Source organism: Aotus nancymaae, unplaced genomic scaffold (genome assembly GCF_030222135.1).
Source record: "Aotus nancymaae isolate 86718 unplaced genomic scaffold, 86718_ANA_hifiasm-v0.15.2.pri h1tg000015l_0, whole genome shotgun sequence".
NCBI classification, from domain to species: domain Eukaryota; kingdom Metazoa; phylum Chordata; class Mammalia; order Primates; family Aotidae; genus Aotus; species Aotus nancymaae.
Window position 1 is genome coordinate 1,902,279 of NW_026988426.1, and position 18,626 is coordinate 1,920,904.

The 18,626-nt window shown below is 46.7% G+C and overlaps 1 protein-coding gene and 2 non-coding genes across 10 annotated transcripts in view; 1 reads left to right on the forward strand and 2 right to left on the reverse strand.

Moving 5' to 3' along the window:
- TRRAP (transformation/transcription domain associated protein) overlaps positions 1-11,114 on the reverse strand; it is a 168,688-nt gene extending 157,574 nt beyond the window's left edge. For 5 of the 8 annotated variants that reach the window (XR_010342808.1, XR_010342807.1, XR_010342806.1 and 2 more), the window contains exons 1-5: positions 11,006-11,068; positions 8,465-8,625; positions 7,689-7,738; positions 2,275-2,385; positions 831-935 (exon numbers count right to left, since the gene is read on the reverse strand). Coding sequence is in view for 4 of the 8 variants with exons in the window: in XM_012455493.2 (XP_012310916.1) it covers positions 831-935; positions 2,275-2,385; positions 7,689-7,738; positions 8,465-8,564 (366 nt within the window). In the remaining 4 variants the exon portion in view is untranslated. Of the gene's footprint in view, positions 1-830; positions 936-2,274; positions 2,386-7,688; positions 7,739-8,464; positions 8,626-11,005 lie in introns of all 8 variants that reach the window. The other 3 variants (XM_012455505.2, XM_012455503.2, XM_012455499.2) reach the window with 1 other exon arrangement.
- On the forward strand, positions 3,951-4,055 carry LOC135275141 (small nucleolar RNA U13). The gene has a single exon (XR_010342855.1). It is a non-coding gene; the product is annotated as a small nucleolar RNA U13 (small nucleolar RNA).
- On the reverse strand, positions 7,829-8,028 carry LOC135275144 (small nucleolar RNA ZL1). Its single transcript, XR_010342857.1, has one exon. It is a non-coding gene; the product is annotated as a small nucleolar RNA ZL1 (small nucleolar RNA).
- Positions 11,115-18,626: the final 7,512 nt, after the last annotated feature.

The window sequence follows — 18,626 nt, forward strand, 5'->3', positions numbered from 1 at the left end:
ACAGCTACAAAGTGTTCCAGCCGGGACTGAATCCAAGTTCATCTTTCCAAGGGACCCAGAAAACACGACTGAAATCTAACTGCATCAAGACTAAGAGGGCTGGGCACGGTGGCTCATGCCTGTAATCCCAGCACTTTGGGAGGCTGAGGTGGGTGGATCACCACAGGTCAGGAATTCCAGACCAGCCTGGCCAACATGGAGAAACCCCATCTCTACTAAAAATACAAAAACTAGCTGGGCGTGGTGGTGAACACCTGTGATCCCAGCTACTCGGGAGGCTGAGGCAGGAGAATCACTTCAACCCGGGAGGTGGAGGTTGTAGTGAGTTGAGATCGCACCACTGTACTCCAGCCTGGGCGACAGAGAGAGATTTCACCTCAAAAAAACAAAACAAAACAAAACACACTAAAAGAAGCAGAAAAACAATTTTGAAGGTACCAGATGGATTCACCCCAAGAATCTGAGATAGTCTTTATGAGCATCTACTAGGTGTGATGCGCTGCACTTGAGATACACACAGAAAGAACAACGCAAGTCAACCACGCACTTGGGAGTCTGAGGGCTGGCACCCAACTCACTGTCTACAGATTTTTCAAAGGTATCTACTACGTCTAGCCAATTCCTCAGTAACTTGAAACAATGATTTTCAATTAAGTAATCTTTCTCAGTTGGAAATGGGGGAAAAGGGACATTAAGAAAAATTTTTACTCATGTGGCTCAGAATTTGGGCGAAAGATAAAACAGTTGTATAATGCTGAATTTTACCATAAGAAAAATCAGTGGAAGTTTTGCATGTGGCTATATGACAAGAATTAATACTCAAAGGTTACCTCTAAAAAGCGAAACATAACAGACAAAACATTTTTTGTGTGAGGACGAAGATGTTCATTGGTTGGTATTCTATGAATTATTTCAAGTACTAGCTTCCGCAGTTGCTGCCAAGAAAAAATAAATAAATGTAAGGATAAAAATACTTCCAAGGTTCCAAATTAACTATCTCACATTCTGCAAGTGTCACACAGCTATTTACACCCAGCACTAGGAACAAACCACCATACTACAAAATAGACCCAATTTTTGAAACAGTCCTAAAAACTACTGAAATGCAACCCAAAGTAAGTACTGCAGGTGATCATTTTCAATATTTCTACAACTGTGTACCAAATCAACTAAGTCAATTTCTCCTCTTCCATGGCTTATCAGTAACTCCGACAGAAGGACAATGGTGTATGAACATGGAGTCCATTTAAGATAAAAGAGAAAAACACACACTGAATCTCCCCTTATAATCTCGGGTTAGCTCCCACAATGCTATTGCCAACTACGCTGGGCCCAAGGACTATTTACAGCACGAGCTGTACTAAGCTTCTGTGATTCTGCCTGTGGAGCTGAAAACTTAAAGAGGTCAAATATGGAAGGTCTCGCACTGGTATGATATAAAAATGATTTACTAGTAAGCAGATATTATGGGAATTCTTTTTAAAGTTATTAAGAGCTACATGCTGAAATACTTATAGAAAAAGTGGTATAATGGGACTATTTCTAAATGATTAAGGCAGGGAGGTGTGAACAGTGTGTTGGGGGAATGTGGATAAAATAAAATTAACTATTAGCTACAATAACTGACATTAGGCTATGCATGGTGGCTCATACCTGCAATACTAGAATTTTGGGAGGCTGAGGAAGGAGGATCTATTGAGCTCAGGAGTTCAAGACCAGGCTGGGCAACAAAGCAAGACCCCCATTCTCTACAAAAAATTTTTTAAAAATTAGCCAGGCATTGTGGTGCATACCAGTAGTCCCAGCTACTGGGGAGACTGAGGTGGGAGTATCACCTGAGCCCAGAATGTCATGGCTGCAGTGAGCTGTGATGGCACCACTGCACTCCAGCCTAGGTGAAAGGGTGAGACCTTGTCTTTAAAAAAAAAAAAAAAAAAAGGAATTGATATTAATACGATAATAAGATTGGAGTTGTGCAATAGGTATGGGAGGAGTCATTCCTTCTTTCGTATACATTTGCACTGGGCTATAATAAACAATGTTCACACATACATCATCAGTTGGCAAATGTGAACAATTTAAACTGTAAAAGAGATGGCCTGGACAAAATCAAACCAAGACATGTAACTGAGGAGGCAGTAGTCCTGAACAGTTATCCTTATGTGACAAAACCTCTCTCATTTTTAAGTGGAACTGTAAATTTTCTGAGTTAATTTGTAATTGCTCACGAGCCCACAGCATCCTCGTCTTCTCATTGGTATTTTTTGACATTACCTGCGCCGGTTTCTCCTGAAGAAACTGAACTTCTCCATCTTGAAGAAATGTAAGGAATCGAGGGATGATATGTTCCAGGAATGTAGAATACTGAGGAGATGACGTGACATTCTAATTGTGCCAAAATAAAGGAAAACGCCATTCAGTTATGTGTACAAATATTCATTTTAAACTCACATGATAGTAACTGCAAAGGAATATAAAACATTTTAGCCAAAAGCAAATTTTTTGTACTTGTATTATTTAGTAATAACAATTTTAAATTGATTGTATTTCTGCAATCCAATTCAGGAGAACGAAATGCTAACTTTTACTATCAAAATTAGAAATACCAATGCTTTGGAAAATGCTGAACCTGGAACCCGTTCCAGCTTGGCTCTGCCACGATCTAAGTATGACACCTCTACGAAGTTATTTAGCTTCTAGCTCTCAGTTGTTTCATCTAGAAAATGAAGAGCCTAAGCAAACTAATGTATTAGATGTAAATTAATTATGTGCTAATTAGATGTATATTAATTACATTATAGTCTAGTCTAGTCTATTGTTGATCCTAGCGGTGATTTTAAAAGAAAAACAGGAAGGGCTGGGCACTGTAGCTCAGGCCTGTAATCCCACCACTTTGGGAAGCCAAGACAGGAGGATCGCTTGAGCGCAATAGTTCAAGAACAGCCTGGGCAACACAGCAAGACCCCATCTCTACAAGAAATTTTAAAAACAAAAGCTGGGCATGGTGGCATATGCCTGTGCTGTGGTCTTAGCTACTCAGAAGGCTGAGGTAAAAGGATCACTTGAGGTAACCTGCTAACTGCAAATACTAAAAAGAATAAAGTCTCAGAACCTCAAAAGGGTCAGATATTTAATCCAGATAGCCGCATGTCCACACTCGGAGCCCTGACCCACATGCTTGTTCCTGCAGGTTCACAGACTGCCCATGATTTCAGCCTCTCCAACAAACCTGCCAGGACTATGTTGCCTCACATCAGTTCTTCCAATAAAAGCAGAATGCAGGCTTATCCTCTTCTGCCTCTCAGCTCTTTATATATATATTTGTAAACAGTTTGTTTTAGCAGCTTGGGCAGAAGAGAAAGTTCTTTAGCTAGATTTCTAAATATCTCAAGATTTTTTTTCTAGCTTGGCTCAAGGCAACAAGTCCTTAAAAAGGTCTATTTAAAAAAAAAACTAAAATACTATCCATTACTACAGATAGTAGGGTATTTGATTCAATCCTACTAGTATGTATTTAATGTTTATTAATTCAAAAGACCTCAAGGAGGCTCGGAAACATTTTCTCTATTGTTCCTAATCTTATCTCTGTGAGAAAGGTTTTATTAACCTCACATGAAAAAAGAGAAATGTTGGCTGGGCTCAGTGCGTGACACCTGTAATACTGGCACCTTGGGAAGCCAAAGTAGGAGGATCGCTTGAGCCCAGAGTTCAACCAGCCTGGGAAACACAGCAAGACCTTGTCTCTAAAAAAGAATTAGCCAAGCATGGTGTCTCCCACCCGCAGTTCCAGGTACTCAGGAAGACCACGTGAGCTCAGGAGTTCAAGGCTGCAGTGGGCTGTGATTATACCACTGTACAGCAAGACCCTGGCTCTTAAACTTTTTTTTAACTAAAAAAACAAAAAACAAAAACAAAAACAAAAACAAAAAACAATAAAAATCGGAAATGTGATCCTTTTGTAGTTCGATAAGTGTGATGATTGGGATTTCATGCTCATGTGTGAGATGTGCCTCTCTCAAACTTCGTTACAATGTCAGCACATTACTCAACTGATGTGAAAAAAATAAATAACAAATGTGACTTTCTCATCTGTCTATGAGACTAACTGGTACCAAGGTGAACCAAAAAGTTGGGCAAAATATGAGATAACTTTTTTCAGGGGTTGGATTTGTGGGGGAGAAACCCCACAAGTGCCGTGGCAAGGGTCTGAAGCCTCAGCCTGTTCTCATATAAATATTGATTTAGAAAAGAATTAGAAATATAAGCACAGTTATTCCTTTATATAATCATATATAATCTTATAGTTACTCACTTATAAAGATAGATACTCAATATAACCTTTATTTTACTAATAATTATCGGGTTATGAAGCATGGAACTGAGGTGACACTGAACAAAGTGATCCTAAGGCAAGATGCTCTAAGTCCTCTGCCACGCCCACATAAGGGCTGCTGGAGGGCACCTCGGCTGTGTGGCAGCACCAGCGCTGGCTAAGTGCCTGCTGTTTAGCCAGCTAGGGAAGGAGATGTCAAAAATGGCCGAGACGTCTCCTTCCTCAGGGGAGTTAGGAGAAAACTCCGCTCTTCCAAGCTCTTGTGGTAGGCCTGGCGGCTGTCAGGGAGGCCCGCAGACATCCAGGGGCTTAACTGTCTCTATGTGATGCTGTGATTCAGTGGTCACGTCCATGTCCACTTTCACGCTCCACTTCTGCACCTGGTTTCTCTTTTTCTTAGAAGATAAGAATTAATAATAGTAACATACCTTAATGTCCTTGATATTTCTGACAAATATGCGAAGAGTGCTGATGCATTAGGTTTTCTCCTCGTCTCAGCTACTTCAAAGATCTGGGCCCCCTATCTCCAAGACATGTGATTTACTTGGTCCTATCACTGACCACCAATGCCTGGCCCTACCCACCCTGCCTCCTGCTTTGTACTCAATAAAAGTCAGAGTGTCCAGGCACTCACGGCCACTGCCGGACTCTGCACTTTGGTTAGCAGTTGACTCTCGGGCCCAAACTCTTTTTTCTCTTTCTCAGTGCCTTGTGTTTTTTATTTCCACAGTTTCTCATCTCCACACCAGCAGGGAGGGGCTCACAGGACCCTGATTAGGAGCAGTACTGGAGCATGACTCCCAGGAGAAGGGAAATTCACACACACAGCCCCATGACCACCATGGCTCTCTGCCTAGGTACAATTTTCCAACTGGGGTTCAGCAAGCTGGGTACAAGCGGGGGTCAGGGCCTGCTGAGCTGAGGAATAAAATACTCAGAGTTCAGGGCAGCTAAAGTGGCTGGAATCTGCAGGGCACAGCACCAGAGAAAAGCAAACCACAGAGCAGGGGAATGGGGAGAGTCTCCAGTGAGGCCAGCTGAGGGCTGGACTGCACATACACAGGGTGCCACTGCCTGAAGCTCACCAGTGTGCCTGCTTTAAGACTGAGAGATGGGGCCAGGAGCGGTGCCTCACATTTGTAATCCTAGCACTTTGGGAGGCCAAGGTGGGCAGATCGCTTGAGGTCGGGAGTTTGTGATCCGCCTGGGCAACATGGCAAAACCCCATCTCTACTAAAAATACAAAAATTAGTGGGGCACGGTGGTGCACACCTGAGTCCCCAGTACTCCAGAGGCTGAGGTGAAAGGATCACCTAGCCCAGGAAGTTAAGACTGCAGTGAGCTGTGACCACACCACTGCACTCCAGCCTAGGTGACAGAGGGAGACTGTCTCCAAAAAAAAAAAAAAAAAAAAAAAAAAGACTGTGAGATGAATGAAGATACCATACATCTAGCAATGTTAGAGGTTGCTGATGCTGGATTTCAAGCCTAGCCAGAGTGCAAAGACCTACTTAACATCTTGACAACATCCCAGACCTCAAGACCTCACACATACAGCTAGACCATGTCCTAGAGTAAGGCCTATTCTAGACCAGCCCCAACAAAGCCTAAAATCAACCTCTGATGAGATCCATAGGCAGAATTTGGAGGTTGAATCCTACGAAGTTAGAGACCAGGGAAACACCTTGGGCTATCCAGAGATTCTCCTCATCAAAGCATAAAACCAAGCCTACACAAGTTCAGTATCAGCTGGTAACTGAACTGCTGACGACGATAAAATGTCAATGTTCTTCAGAGGGAGATAATAGGATCTAGAGTCCCCACAATATCACACAGAGAATGTCCACTGTACAGGAAAAAAAATTACTAGATTGTTGGGCGCAGTGGCTCACATCTGTAATCCCAGCACTTTGGGAGGCTGAGGAAGGAGGATCACTTGAGTCCAGGAGTTTGAGACCAGTCTGGGCAACATGGTGAAACCTCGTCTCTACAAAATATACAAAAGTTAGCCAAGCATGGTAGTACATGCCTGTAGTCCCATAGTCCCAGCTACTCAGGAGGCTGAGGTGGGAGGATCACCCGAGCCCAGGAGGTTGAGGTTGCAGTAAGCCAAAATCGCACCACTGCACTCCAGCCTGGGTGACAGTGAGACCCTGTTTCAAAATACATAAATATATAAATTACTAAACAAGGAGAGAAAAAGGATAAAGTGTCCCACAGCTCATAGAATTTGACCTTCATAGAGCCCAGATGTTGGCTTTAATACATGAAGACTTGAAAGGAGCCCCTATACAGTAAATATGTTCAAAAAATAAAAGAATATGGTCTTAATAAATGAAGATAAGGAATCTGTAGAGAAGTGAAATCTATAAAGAACCAAATAGAAATTCTAGAACTGAAAGCACAATAACTAAAATTTTTAAAAATACAAAAAATAAACTGAAATTCTAAGAAAAACCCAGCAGTGTGGTTTTTTATTAGCCAGGTGTGGTGGCGGACACCTGTAATCCCAGCTACTTGGGAGGCTGATAACAAAAAAATTCTCAGAAGATCAGCAGAAACTATCCAATCTAAAGGACAAACAGAAAAAAGACTAAGGGACATGGGGGACAATATAAAATTGTAGGATGTGAGGTCCACAAGAGAGAAAGCTCTTTCTTGATCAAGGTCACAGATGTTCTGATTAGCAGAACCAGAAATGAATCCAGATCTCAATACATAAGAATATACCATTAATTACCTGAACATAACAAATTAACGGCCGAGTGCAGTGGCTCACACCTGTAATCCCAGCACTTTAGGAGGCCAAGGTAGGCGGATCATAAGATCAAGAGATCGAGAACATCCTGGCAAACATGGTAAAACCCCGTCTCTATTAAAAATATAAAAATTAGCTGGGTGTGGTGGCAGTCACCTGAAATCCCAGCTAGTCAGGAGGCTGAGTCAGGAGAATCCCTTGAACTCAGGAGGTGGAGGCTGCAGTGAGCTGAGATCGCGCCACTGCACTCCAGCCAGGCAATAAGAGCGAGACTCCGTCTCGGGGAAAAAAAGAAAATAAAAGAATAAATCTAAATGCATCCCAAGAGGCATGGTAGCCTAGAAGAGCTACCATATTTAAAATGAAAAATGTTAAAACAGAAACAAAACTGATATTCCTCAACATGGTGTGGGGCTGGCTATCAGTAGCATGAAGATGGACAATGCTGAGTACAAAGTTTCAAATGTCAGTTTCAAAATGTAACTTACGTGAACAAAGACAATGATCTTTGAGCTGCTAGTAAAAAGACTGACAAAGGAGAAACAAAAAAGCGCATATTTACCTCCAAATGAAAAACACAAAATATAATGCTCATACCTCAAAATTTTCACTAACTTCTTGCATCATTTTCAACTTCGTTTCATCAGCTGTGAACAGCAAAACAAGCCGTCAGGTAATTGAAATTATGTTAAGGAATCATGTTAATCCACAACTGTATTGGATTTAGTAATTGAAGAGAAGCAATCAGATCTTATCAGTTTGACTGTCACGGCCTAATAGAAGGCACATAGCTAGTTCCCTACCACCAGTCGCACACATTTGTACTCCCAGACATACACGTGCATGCACTGACAAGCATAAAGATACACACACGCAAACACACACACACGTGCCTCTTTGGGGCTCCAGCCAGTATTACTCATCACTTTGCTTCTCTATTAGGTAGAGAAAAGGAAAACGAGAATAAACGTTAATGTTACTATTAATTTCAAAGTGCACATCATTTGAGCTGAGACAGATGTATCATATTTATGCACTTCTTTTTTTTTGAGAGGAAGTTTCGCTCTGTCACCCAGGCTAGAGAGCAATGGCACGATCTTGGCTCACTACAACCTCTGCCTCCCAGATTTAAGCGATTCTCCTGCCTCAGCCTCCCGAATAGCTGGGATTACAGGTGCCCGCCACCGCGCCCAGCTAATTTTTTTTGTATTTTTAGTAGAGACGGGGTTTCACCATGTTGGCCAGGCTGGTCTCAAACTCCTGACCTCAGGTGATTCAAGTGCCTCGGCCTCCCAAAGTGCTGGATTACAGGCATGAGCCACCGCACCCAGCCTTATTTATGCCTTTCTTAATGACAAAAAGGATCAACTCACGTGTATTCACATCTGTGAGAGCTGCCACAAACTGAAGGTACTTTTTCATCAGAGTGGTTTGGTCAACCACTGTGGCCCCCTGTGTTGCAACAAAGGCCATTTTTCTTTTGGGCTGGTTTGCTTCTCAAAAGAAAAGTATCAGGTCCATGAGTTCACCCAGCCTACAAAAAGAAGCATAGAGTTAGTCAACTCACAGAGCGCACAGGATCACAATCTCTGTGAAAATGCTTTCACCTTAAACCAGAATCTAACGCTATTCATTCCGGTTTTTTGAATATGAAGTTTACTCAACTCCATTTTGTCTATTAACTTTGAAACATGATTTTTCTATGCAGATACATTTCTTTCCTATGGTATTTCCACATTCCCTGAGTCAGGGGTTGGCAAACACTTTCTGCTAAGAGCCACATAGTAGATATTTTAGTCTTTGTGGCCACGCAGTCTGTCACAACTACTCAGCTCTGCTATAATCAGAAAGCAGTCACAGACAACATGTAAATGAATGAGTGAGGCTGTGTTCCAATAAAACTTTATTTATGGATGCTGAAATCTGAATTTCACATAACTTTCATTCACCATGAAAATTTCCCCAGCGATTTAAAAATACAAAACCATTCTTAGTTCATGGGTGGTATAAAAACTGGCAGTAGGCTGGGCATGGTGACTTAACACCTGTAATCTGAGCACTCTGGGAGGCCAAGGCAGGCAGATCACAAGGTCAGGAGTTCCATACCAGCCTGGCCAACATGGTGAAACCCCGACTCTACTAAAAATACAAAAATTAGCCAGGCATGGTGGCGGGCACCTTTAATCCCAGCTACTTGGGAGGCTGAGGCAGGAGAACTGCTTGAACACAGGAAGTGGAGACTGCAGTGAACTGAGATCATGCCACTGCACTCTAGCCTAGGCAACAGAGCAAGACTCGGTCCCCGAAAAAACAAAAACAAACAAATAAAAAACAGGCAGCAGGGTGGATCGGGGCAACCGTGGCCATAGGTGACTGATTCCCAAACTTCAGCAGGCATCAAAATCCCCAGATACCAAAGGTGGGCTCCCAAGCAGCACCCCTCCAGACTGTGGTTACCTGAGGGACACAGGCAGTTATAGATTCTGTTTGTAGCTGGCAGGCAGCAGGCACTCAATGGCTGCTCCCAGCTAACACACAGACGGAAACTTGGTTTCTCTTTTAACAGGTGTTACAAAGTATCCTGAGAAGCTGGTGAAATACATTGCTTTTACCCCTCCCTCCTTGCATAATCCCACTCTGCACTGAGAGGTGGTTTCAGGGCTTCGTTTTCTTTCAACAGACACACGCCTCCTCTGCAGGCCTGCTGGATACTGCCTTACAGGTGACACTAGAGAGCTCCTTCCAACCACTCTTCCTAGACACCAAAGACGCTTCTTCCATGCAGAGAGAAGGCCCACAGGTGTCCCACAAGCCCACCAGAAGCCCGAGCCCTCTGGCTCCGGGTAGGAAATGCCACAAAGGAAACCGAGGCGGGGGAGTCTGTCATGTCCTGCTAGGGGACCTGGCAACTGCCTGTTTCAGATGACACCCCCTTCCCCATCTCCAGCGGCCCAAGATTCGGGGGTCATGGCCTCTCCCTGCCCATCCTGATCCCTGGGGGGACCCAAGACTCGAGGTCACGGCCTCTTCCTACCCATCCCCATCCGAGAGGACCCAAGACTCGGGGCCACGGCCTCTCCCTGCCCATCTCCATCCGAGGGAACCCAAGACTCAGGGGTCACGGCCTCTCTGTGCCTAAGAACCTCCCTACTTCCGTCCAAACTTCCCCCTTCCCACGGAAGTCGTCAACTCTTCCATTTTCCGGGGTCCCGCAGAGCCTAGGGGCCCTGGCTAGGGGGAAACGCCCCCATTCTGCGTGTGTTTCCCCCATTCTGCGTGTCTGCGGGAAAGCAGCTTCACCACCACGGATGCCGAGGGCCCAGGCCGGGCCGGCGACGCGCTGCTCCCTCTCCCGGGGACGAACGGCCCCGCCGCGCCCCCATCCCCCGCCCCAACCCCGCCAAGCCCGGCCTGAGGCGGCGCCGCCGGGCCAGAAGGGGCGCTGTGGTCACCGCTACCTTCGCTCCCGAAGCCTGGCCTAACGAGCCCGGTGCCTGCGTGGAGGCCCGGAGGTGCCAGTTTGGCCGAGGGGTCGCCTCCCGAGAAAAGGGACCACCCCCAACGTCCCACCCGACCTCTCAGCTCACAAACGGCCCTCCGGTTCCCTCCTTTTGTCGCCGTCCCGGGCGCAACGCGACCGCCTCCCAGGCCGAGCTACGGCGTGCGCCGAGCGCCAAGCGCCAATTCCCGCACCCGCGAGTGCGGCGCCTCCTACAGCTTCCTCTCAGCTCGGCCGCGAACGCCGTCGTCCCTGCAGCCTCCGGTGGACCCTGGAGGAGGCCTAAGGAAGTCCGGGGCGCTCGGAGCTCCTCCGCTCCCTCCCTCCGCGGAGCGGCCGCGCCGCAGAGGCCTCCCCATGCCCGGTGGCCGCGCGCACCTCCCGGGGCCGTTCCGACGCCCGCCCCGCAACTTACCCCGACCTTGTAGGCCCGGCTGCAGCAGGCCCAGCCCGCGACCCCTGCGACCCCCAGCCGAGCCCTCGCCGCCGCCGCCGCTCCGCCGCGCGCAGTCCCGCCCCCGCTTAAAGCGGCCGCGCCCGCCGACCGTGCACCAGGCCTCGGCGCACCGCCCCCAAGTGGGTGCGGCCTAGGCGGGCGCGGGCGCGGGGAGGGGCGTCCACCGTCCCGGTGGGCCCCGGCCCTTTAAACCCCCGCCAGCCATAACCGGGCCAGGCCAGCGCCCAGGTTCTAGGGGCTCCTTCGGCCCCTAAGTCTCCTCCCAGGAGTCAGGCCGCGGGGAATGCTCGGGCATCCTGGGGGCGGTGGGCACCCTGGGGGGCTTCCCGAGTTGGTAGCAATGGGGCCCGGGTATCGTCTACCACTGGACTGAAAGGTGGCAGGCAGGGCAGAGTTTGCCACCCCTACTCCCTGCTCCCGGCCCCCGCTGCCCTCCTGGGGTCCTTCTCGCCCCGCAGCAGGGAGAGGAGGCCAGGAGGGTCTTTGGGAAGGTAAGGCTGGTGACGGACTGAGACCCTATTAGCAAAATAAAGTCCGGGTGTGCTTCCTGGAGGTAGCTGCCCAGGTGCATGCAGAAAGGTCCCATTGGTTCTCCAGCTGCTTTACCACTAAGGCTGGATCCACCTGTCGGGCAGATCTACCTCCATCAAAACTTGATGGAGATTTTTTTTTTTTTTAAGTAAGTTTCAGGCCAGGCCCCAGTAATGAAGGGATAGAGGGGGGATGAAGCCAAGGGAGGTGGCACGGGCCGGACCAAAAGGTGTCTCGAAGAGAAAGGTACCGTCAGGAGCCATGGTTGTTACAGGGACACAGGACATGTTACAGGGACAGAGCATGGAAACATGACCTGAACTTGGCCACCTCCAGGCCCTGGTTCCACCTTCCTGCGCCTACCCCCTACATCACTAACCCACCAAGATCATTATGTTCCGTTCTCAGACAGATACATTTCATACCCTGCGATAATAACTGTTGCAATGCCCATGGATACTCTGGAGGGGAGGTGCTCTTTTCTGAAGCTCCTTGCTTGTTTAATATTGCCATTCAAGAGCAAGGCCACAGCTGAAATGTTGGGATTGTAAGTGGATGTTTTTAGCAGCAATTAATTCTGCCCCAGGAGAAACAAAATGGTTCAGAATAGCTCTTCCATCACGGAAGAGGTTGCCTGTTTGCGAGCAAAATCTTCTGTGGTCCTACCGCCACTGCCCCAAGAAAGTGGGAGGCCTAGCTGGGTGTGGTGGCTCACGCCTGTAATCCCAGCACTTTGGGAGGCTGAGGCGGGTGGATCACGAGGTCAGGAGATCGAGACCATCCTGGACAACGTGGTGAAACACTGTCTTTACTAAAAATATGAAAATTAGCTTGGCATGGTGGCACATGCCTGTAATCTCAGCTACTCGGGTGGCTGAAGCAGGAGAATTGCTTGAACCCAGGAGGTGAAGGTCACAGTGAGCCGAGATTATGCCACTGCACTCCAGCCTGGTGACAGAGTGGGACTCCATCTAAAAAAAAAACAAAACAAAACAGTGGGAGGCCCAGGTGGGCTGTGGTGGCTCATGCCTGTAATCCCAGCACTTCAGGAGGCCAAGGTGGGAGGAGGACTGTTTGAGCTCAGGAGTTCATGACCAGCCTAGGCAACATAGTGAGACCTCATCTTTGCCAAAAATACAAAAATTAGTCAGGCTTAGTGGCAGGCACCTGTGGTCCCAGCTAATAGGGCGGCTGAGGTGGAAGCAAGACTTTGTCTCAGAAAATAAAAAATAATAAGTAGGAGGTCCAAAGTTGAAGAAGATTGAAAAATCTGAGGGCGGAAATTAGTGTGCTAAATAATAGTTTAATGTTTTTTGAGGGAGAGGAATTAGGAAAACAGCTGTAGACACTTTTTTAAAAACTAAGTTTCAGCTCAATTGCATATCATAAAGACCTGCAGTCAAGCCTGGCCTTGACATTGGCAAAATCCCTGAACTTTCAGGAGGCATAAGCTTCTATCAAAGTAGTCATCATTCTTTCATTATTTTTGCCTGTTTTCTGATCTGTCTCCTGAATTAGAGGTGAGGGATCGTGTCAGCTTCATCCCCATCAGGTAAACTAGATCACATTCACTCCTCTGCTTAAAATCCTTCAAAGAATTTTTTCTAAAGAAGGATTTTTGGAGAATTTTTGGAATCCCACCTATTGGGGAGGCTGAGGTGAGAGGATTGCTTCAGGCCAGGAATTTGAGACCAGCTTGGGCAACATAGTAAGACCCCATCTCTACAAAATGTAAAACAAATTAGCAGGGCATGCTGCCATGCACCTGAAGTCCCAGCTACTTGGGACACTAAGGCAGGGGGATCGCTTAAGCCCAGGAGTTTAAGTCTGCAGTGAGCTATGATCACGCCACTGCACTCCAGCCTAGGTGACAGAGAGAGACTCTATCTCTAAAAAACAAAGGGATACGGCAGGTGTGGTGGCTCACACCTGTAATCCCAGCACTTTGGGAGACCGAGGCAGGTAGATCACAAGGTTAGGAGTTTGAGAGAAGCCTGGCCAACACGGTGAAATTCCATCTCTGCTAAAAATGCAAAAATTAGCCAGGCGTGGTGGTGGGCACCTGTAATCCCAGCTACTTGGGAGGCTAAGATAGGAGAATAGCTTGAACCCAGGAGGCAGAGGTTGCAGCGAGCCAAGATGGTGCCACTGCACTCCAGCCTGGGCAACAGAGCGAGACTGTCTCAAAAAAAAAAAAAAAAAAAAAAATCCCTGAACTCATTTTGCCCCCTCCAAGCTACTCCAGGATTTAGCCCCAAATGCATCTCCCAGGAGCTGATTCTGAGTCATTGTTACCTGCCCAGCAGCCCCCACATCCCATAGTCAATTTCCAATGCGGGACAATGAGGATGTGTGGTAGGAATATGGACCCTAGGGCCACTGCCCTTGAATGACCAAAGAAGATTCCATTATACCACCTTGCTAGGGCCAACAGACCAACTAACACTAACTTGCTTTAGAAAGACTTTCACCAATAAGAACTGACTCCAGAGGAGTGTGAGCTTTCCATTACCCAGAAAAATGTAATTAACCAAAACAGGCCACCACCCCCAGAGCCAGGCGAATGAGATTTGACTGTTCACAACGTCTGATGTGTCCCTGGGCCCCAGACCCTTACCTGTGGCTACTGTTCTGGACGTTTGGCCTGAGGCATCCTTTGTTAAGGCTGCCCTCAGTGTCTATTGTGACCGATGCTCAACTCGCCAGGGGAGAGAATGTCTCCTCTGTGCTGCTGCGTGATTATATGAGATGGCGTCTGCAAAAGCAGTCCAAGGTCAGTGCGGAGGAGGCACGGACAAATAGTTTCCAACACTGAGTCATGTTCAAGGCCTTGGGGGAGTTATCAAAGGGAGACCTTATCTTATTCTTTCAGCCATTCCACTTTTAGCATCTGCTTTGCAAACTACATGCTGTGTAATTTTAAGTTTTCGAGTAGCCACATTTCAAAAAAAGAAAAACAAGTGAAATCAATTTTAATGATGTTACAAAACTCAATATACTCAAAATATCATTTCAACATATAATCAATGTCAAAATGATCAATAAGCCAGGTGTGGTGGCTCATGCCTGTAATTCCAACACTTTGGGAGGCCGAGGCGGGCAGATCTCTTGAGGCTAGGAGTTTGAAGTATCAGGTTCTTGAGGACTCATCTTATCCTTTCAGCCATTTCACAAGCGTCTACTTTGCACTAAACTACATGCTAAGTAGCAGGCACGCAGACACATGGCTTAGGTGAGGAAGCTCGGAGGAAGGTCAGAGTCACCCTTGTAAGAGGGACTTGTGGCCCCTATGGGCTAGACTGGGAGAATTTGTGGAAAAAAAAAATGACTCTTGAGACTGGGCACAGTGGCTTATTCCTGTAATCCTAGTACTTCAGGAGGCCGACGGGGGAGAATCACTTGAGGCTAGGAGCTCAAGACCAGCCTGGGAAACATAGTGAGGCTCCATCTCTACCAAAAATCAAAAAATTAGGTCGACATGGTGGTGCATGCTTGTAGTTCCACCTGCCTGGGAGGCTGAGGTGGGAGGATCACTTGAGCCCAGGAGTTAGAGGCTGCAGTGATCTATGAGTTACAGTTGTGCCACTGCACTCTAAACTAGGCAACAGGGAGAGAATCTGTCTCAAAAACAAAAAAACAGGCTGGGCACAGTGGCTCTCGCCTGTAATCCCAGCACTTTGGGAGGCCGAGTCAAGGAGATCACCTGAGGTCAAGAGTTCGAGACCAGCCTGACCAACAGGAAGACATCCTGTCTCTACTTAAAAAAAAATTTTTTTTTAAGGCAAAAATTAGCCAGGCATGATGGTACATGCCTGTAATCCCAGCTACTTGGGAGGCTGAGGCAGGAAATTGCTTGAACCTGGGAGGCAGAGGTTGCAGTGAGCCAAGATTGCACCATTACACTCTAGCTTGGGCAACAAGAGCAAAACTCTGTCTCAAAAAAAAAAAAAAAAGGAGGACGAAGAAGATTCTTGGGATGGTCAGATACATTTGTACTCAGACACTGCAGCGCTGTGCTTTCCACTTCAGCAGCCACTAACCCCGTGTGCGGTGTGACCCCTCTTAATGGAGACGAATTTGCAGTGTAAAATGCAGATGAGATGCTGCAGCCTTACGACAAACAAAAAAAGGCTAGAGTACAGTGGCGCAATCTTAGCTCATTGCAACCTTTGCCCCTCAGGTTGAAGACGTCCCCATGCCTCAGCCTCTCAAGTAGCTGGGATTACAGGCACCTGCCACCACGCCTAGCTAAGTTTTATATTTTTTGTAGAGATGGGGTTTTGCCATGTTGGGCATGCTAGTCTTAAACTCCTGGCCTCAAGAGATCTGCCCGCCTCGGCCTCCCAAAGTGCTGGGATTACAGGTGTGAGCCACCGTGCCTGGCTTATTGATCACTATTACATTGATTATATGTTGAAAGGATATTTTGAGTTTACTGAGTTTTGTAACAGCATTAAAATTGATTTCACTTGTTTCTTTTTCTTTTTTGAAATGTGGCTATTTGAAAATTTAAAATACAGCTCGAATTCTGTTTCTAGCCAACAACACTAATTTAGGAAAGCCAAGTGGGGCTTGGTGGTGCACACCTGTAATCCTTGCTACTCTGGAGGCCGAGGTGGGACGATCACTTCAGGCCAGGAGTCTGAGACCAAGTTGGGCAAGGTAAAGAGACGCCTCTCTGAAAGAAAAGAAAAGCAAAAAGAAAAGAAAAGCTAGCTTTCTGGGCTGGGTGTGGTGGCTCACACCTGTAATCCCAGCACTTTGGAAGGCAGAGGTGGGCGGCACATGAGGCCACGAGTTCAAGACCAGCCTGGCCAACATGGTGAAACCTCATCTCTACTAAGAAATTAAAAAATTAGTTGGGCATGCTGGTGTGCACCTGTGATCCCAGCTACTCAGGAGACTGAGGCAGGAGAATCGCTTGAATCCAAGAGGCAGAGGTCGCAGTGAGCCAAGATCACACCATTGCACTCCAGCCTAGGCAAAAGAGCTAGACTCCATCTCAAAAAATAAAAGAAAAAGAAAAAAATAAAAAGAATACCTAGGCTTCTGAGAGGATTTCCTGCCCCTCCCTTATCAGATACTCCCTAGAAGAGTGAAGCTCCCCAGCCTGTTATGGGTTGGAGCAGAGATGGGTACTGTGAGAGTGGTGGTGGTGGTGATGGGGTAAGAGTAATGCCTATGGAATATCCTGGCTAGGCGCAGTGGCTCACGCCTGTAATCCCGGCACTTTGGGAGGCCAAGGCAGGTGGATCACCTCCTGAGGTCAGGAGTTCGAGACCAGCCTGGCCAACATAGCGAAACCCTGTCTCTACTAAAAGATATATATATATATATTTTTTAATATATATATATATATTAAAAAAAACCACCATGCCTGGCTAAAAAAAGTACAAAAAATTAGCTAAGCATGGTGGTGAGCAAGTGTGATCCCAGCTACTTGGGAGTCTGAGGCAGAAGAATTGCTTGAACCCGGGAAACAGTGGTTATAGTGAGCCGAGATCATGCCATTGCACACCAGCCTGAGTGACAGAGCAAGACTCCATCTCAAAAAAAATAAATAAATAAAAGAAAATCCTGGCTGGCAAACAGGAATTACCCAAAGGGTGGCATCAGCATCAGTTTCAGGGTGCCCTTGAAGTTCGCTTCCATAACATAGATAACACTATGGCTACTATAAAATTATTACTCAGGGCAATAATTACCAGTTTTAAAAACAATGCATCTCATTTTATTTGGTACATTTTAAAAAGCAGGACAACCTGACCTTCCAATTATGTTAAACGGTCTTAAAGATTTGCAACTCTGCAGCCTTGACTGTTTTCTTCTCAAGCACTTCAAATTCCTGGTGAACAAGCCAGTTTCTCCCAAGTCCTTCAGCAATTCCCACCTGACAGCCAACACTGATTGGACACTTCACTATGTCCTAAGTGCTGTTTTACATGTTAATTCCTTTTATTCTTACATCAGTCTCACCGTGTTGGGACTATTATTATGCCCATAAAGTAAAAGGAGGCCTGACATTGTGACTCATGCCTGTAGTCCCAGCTACTCTGGAGGCTGGAGCAGGAGGATGGCCTGAGCCCAGGAGTTTGAGACCAGTCTGAGCAACCTAGCAAGACCCCATCTCTATAAAAAATAATTTTAAAAAATTATCTTAGAGAGGAAAGTGACTTCCCCAGAGTCTTATAACTCTCAGGGAGAACCCAAAGTCTTCTTGTTCCTAGGCCTGGTATTTGTCACCACTGTAGAAGTTGGTGCCACTAGAGGTGACATCTGTCTCACAGTTTTTTTTTTTTTTTTTTTTTTGAGACAGTCTTGCTCTGTCGTCCAGGCTACAGTACAGTGGTGCCATCTCAACTCACTGCAACTTCTGCTTCCCAGGTTCAAATGATTCTTCTGCCTCGGCCTCCTAAGTAGCTGGGTTACAGGCACACGCCACCATGCCTGGCTAATATTTGTATTTTTAGTAAAGATGGGGTTTCACCATGTTGCCCAGGCTGGTCTCGAACTCCTGACTTCGTGATCCACCTGCCTTGGCCACCCAAAGTGCTGGGATTACAGGCGTGAGCCACCAAGCCCAGCCTCTTTTTTTCTGAGACAGAATCTCTCTCTGTTGCCCTGGCTGGTGTGCAGTGGCACTTCCTCATTGCAGCCTCTGCCTCCCGGGTTCCAGAGATTCTTGTGCCTCAGCCTTGCAAGTAGTTGGGACTACAGGCATACATCACCATGCCTGGCTAATTTTTTGTATTTTTAGTAGAGATGGGGTTTTGCTAAGTTGGCCAGGCTGGTCTCAAAACTCCTGACCTCAGGTAATCCACCCATCTCAATCTTCCAAATTGCTGGGACTGCAGGCGTGAGCCGCCATGCCTAGCCCTGTCTAGCCCCTTTAACTTTTCACAGGGGCTCACTCAAATCTATTCCCCTTCCATTCCCTGAATATGGCAGTGGGGCCAGTGGGGCTCATTCTTAGGGAAACCCACAGCTGTCCCAGAGCTAGGGGCCCTTTAGACCAGCAGTCCCAAAACTTTTTGGCACCAGGGACAAT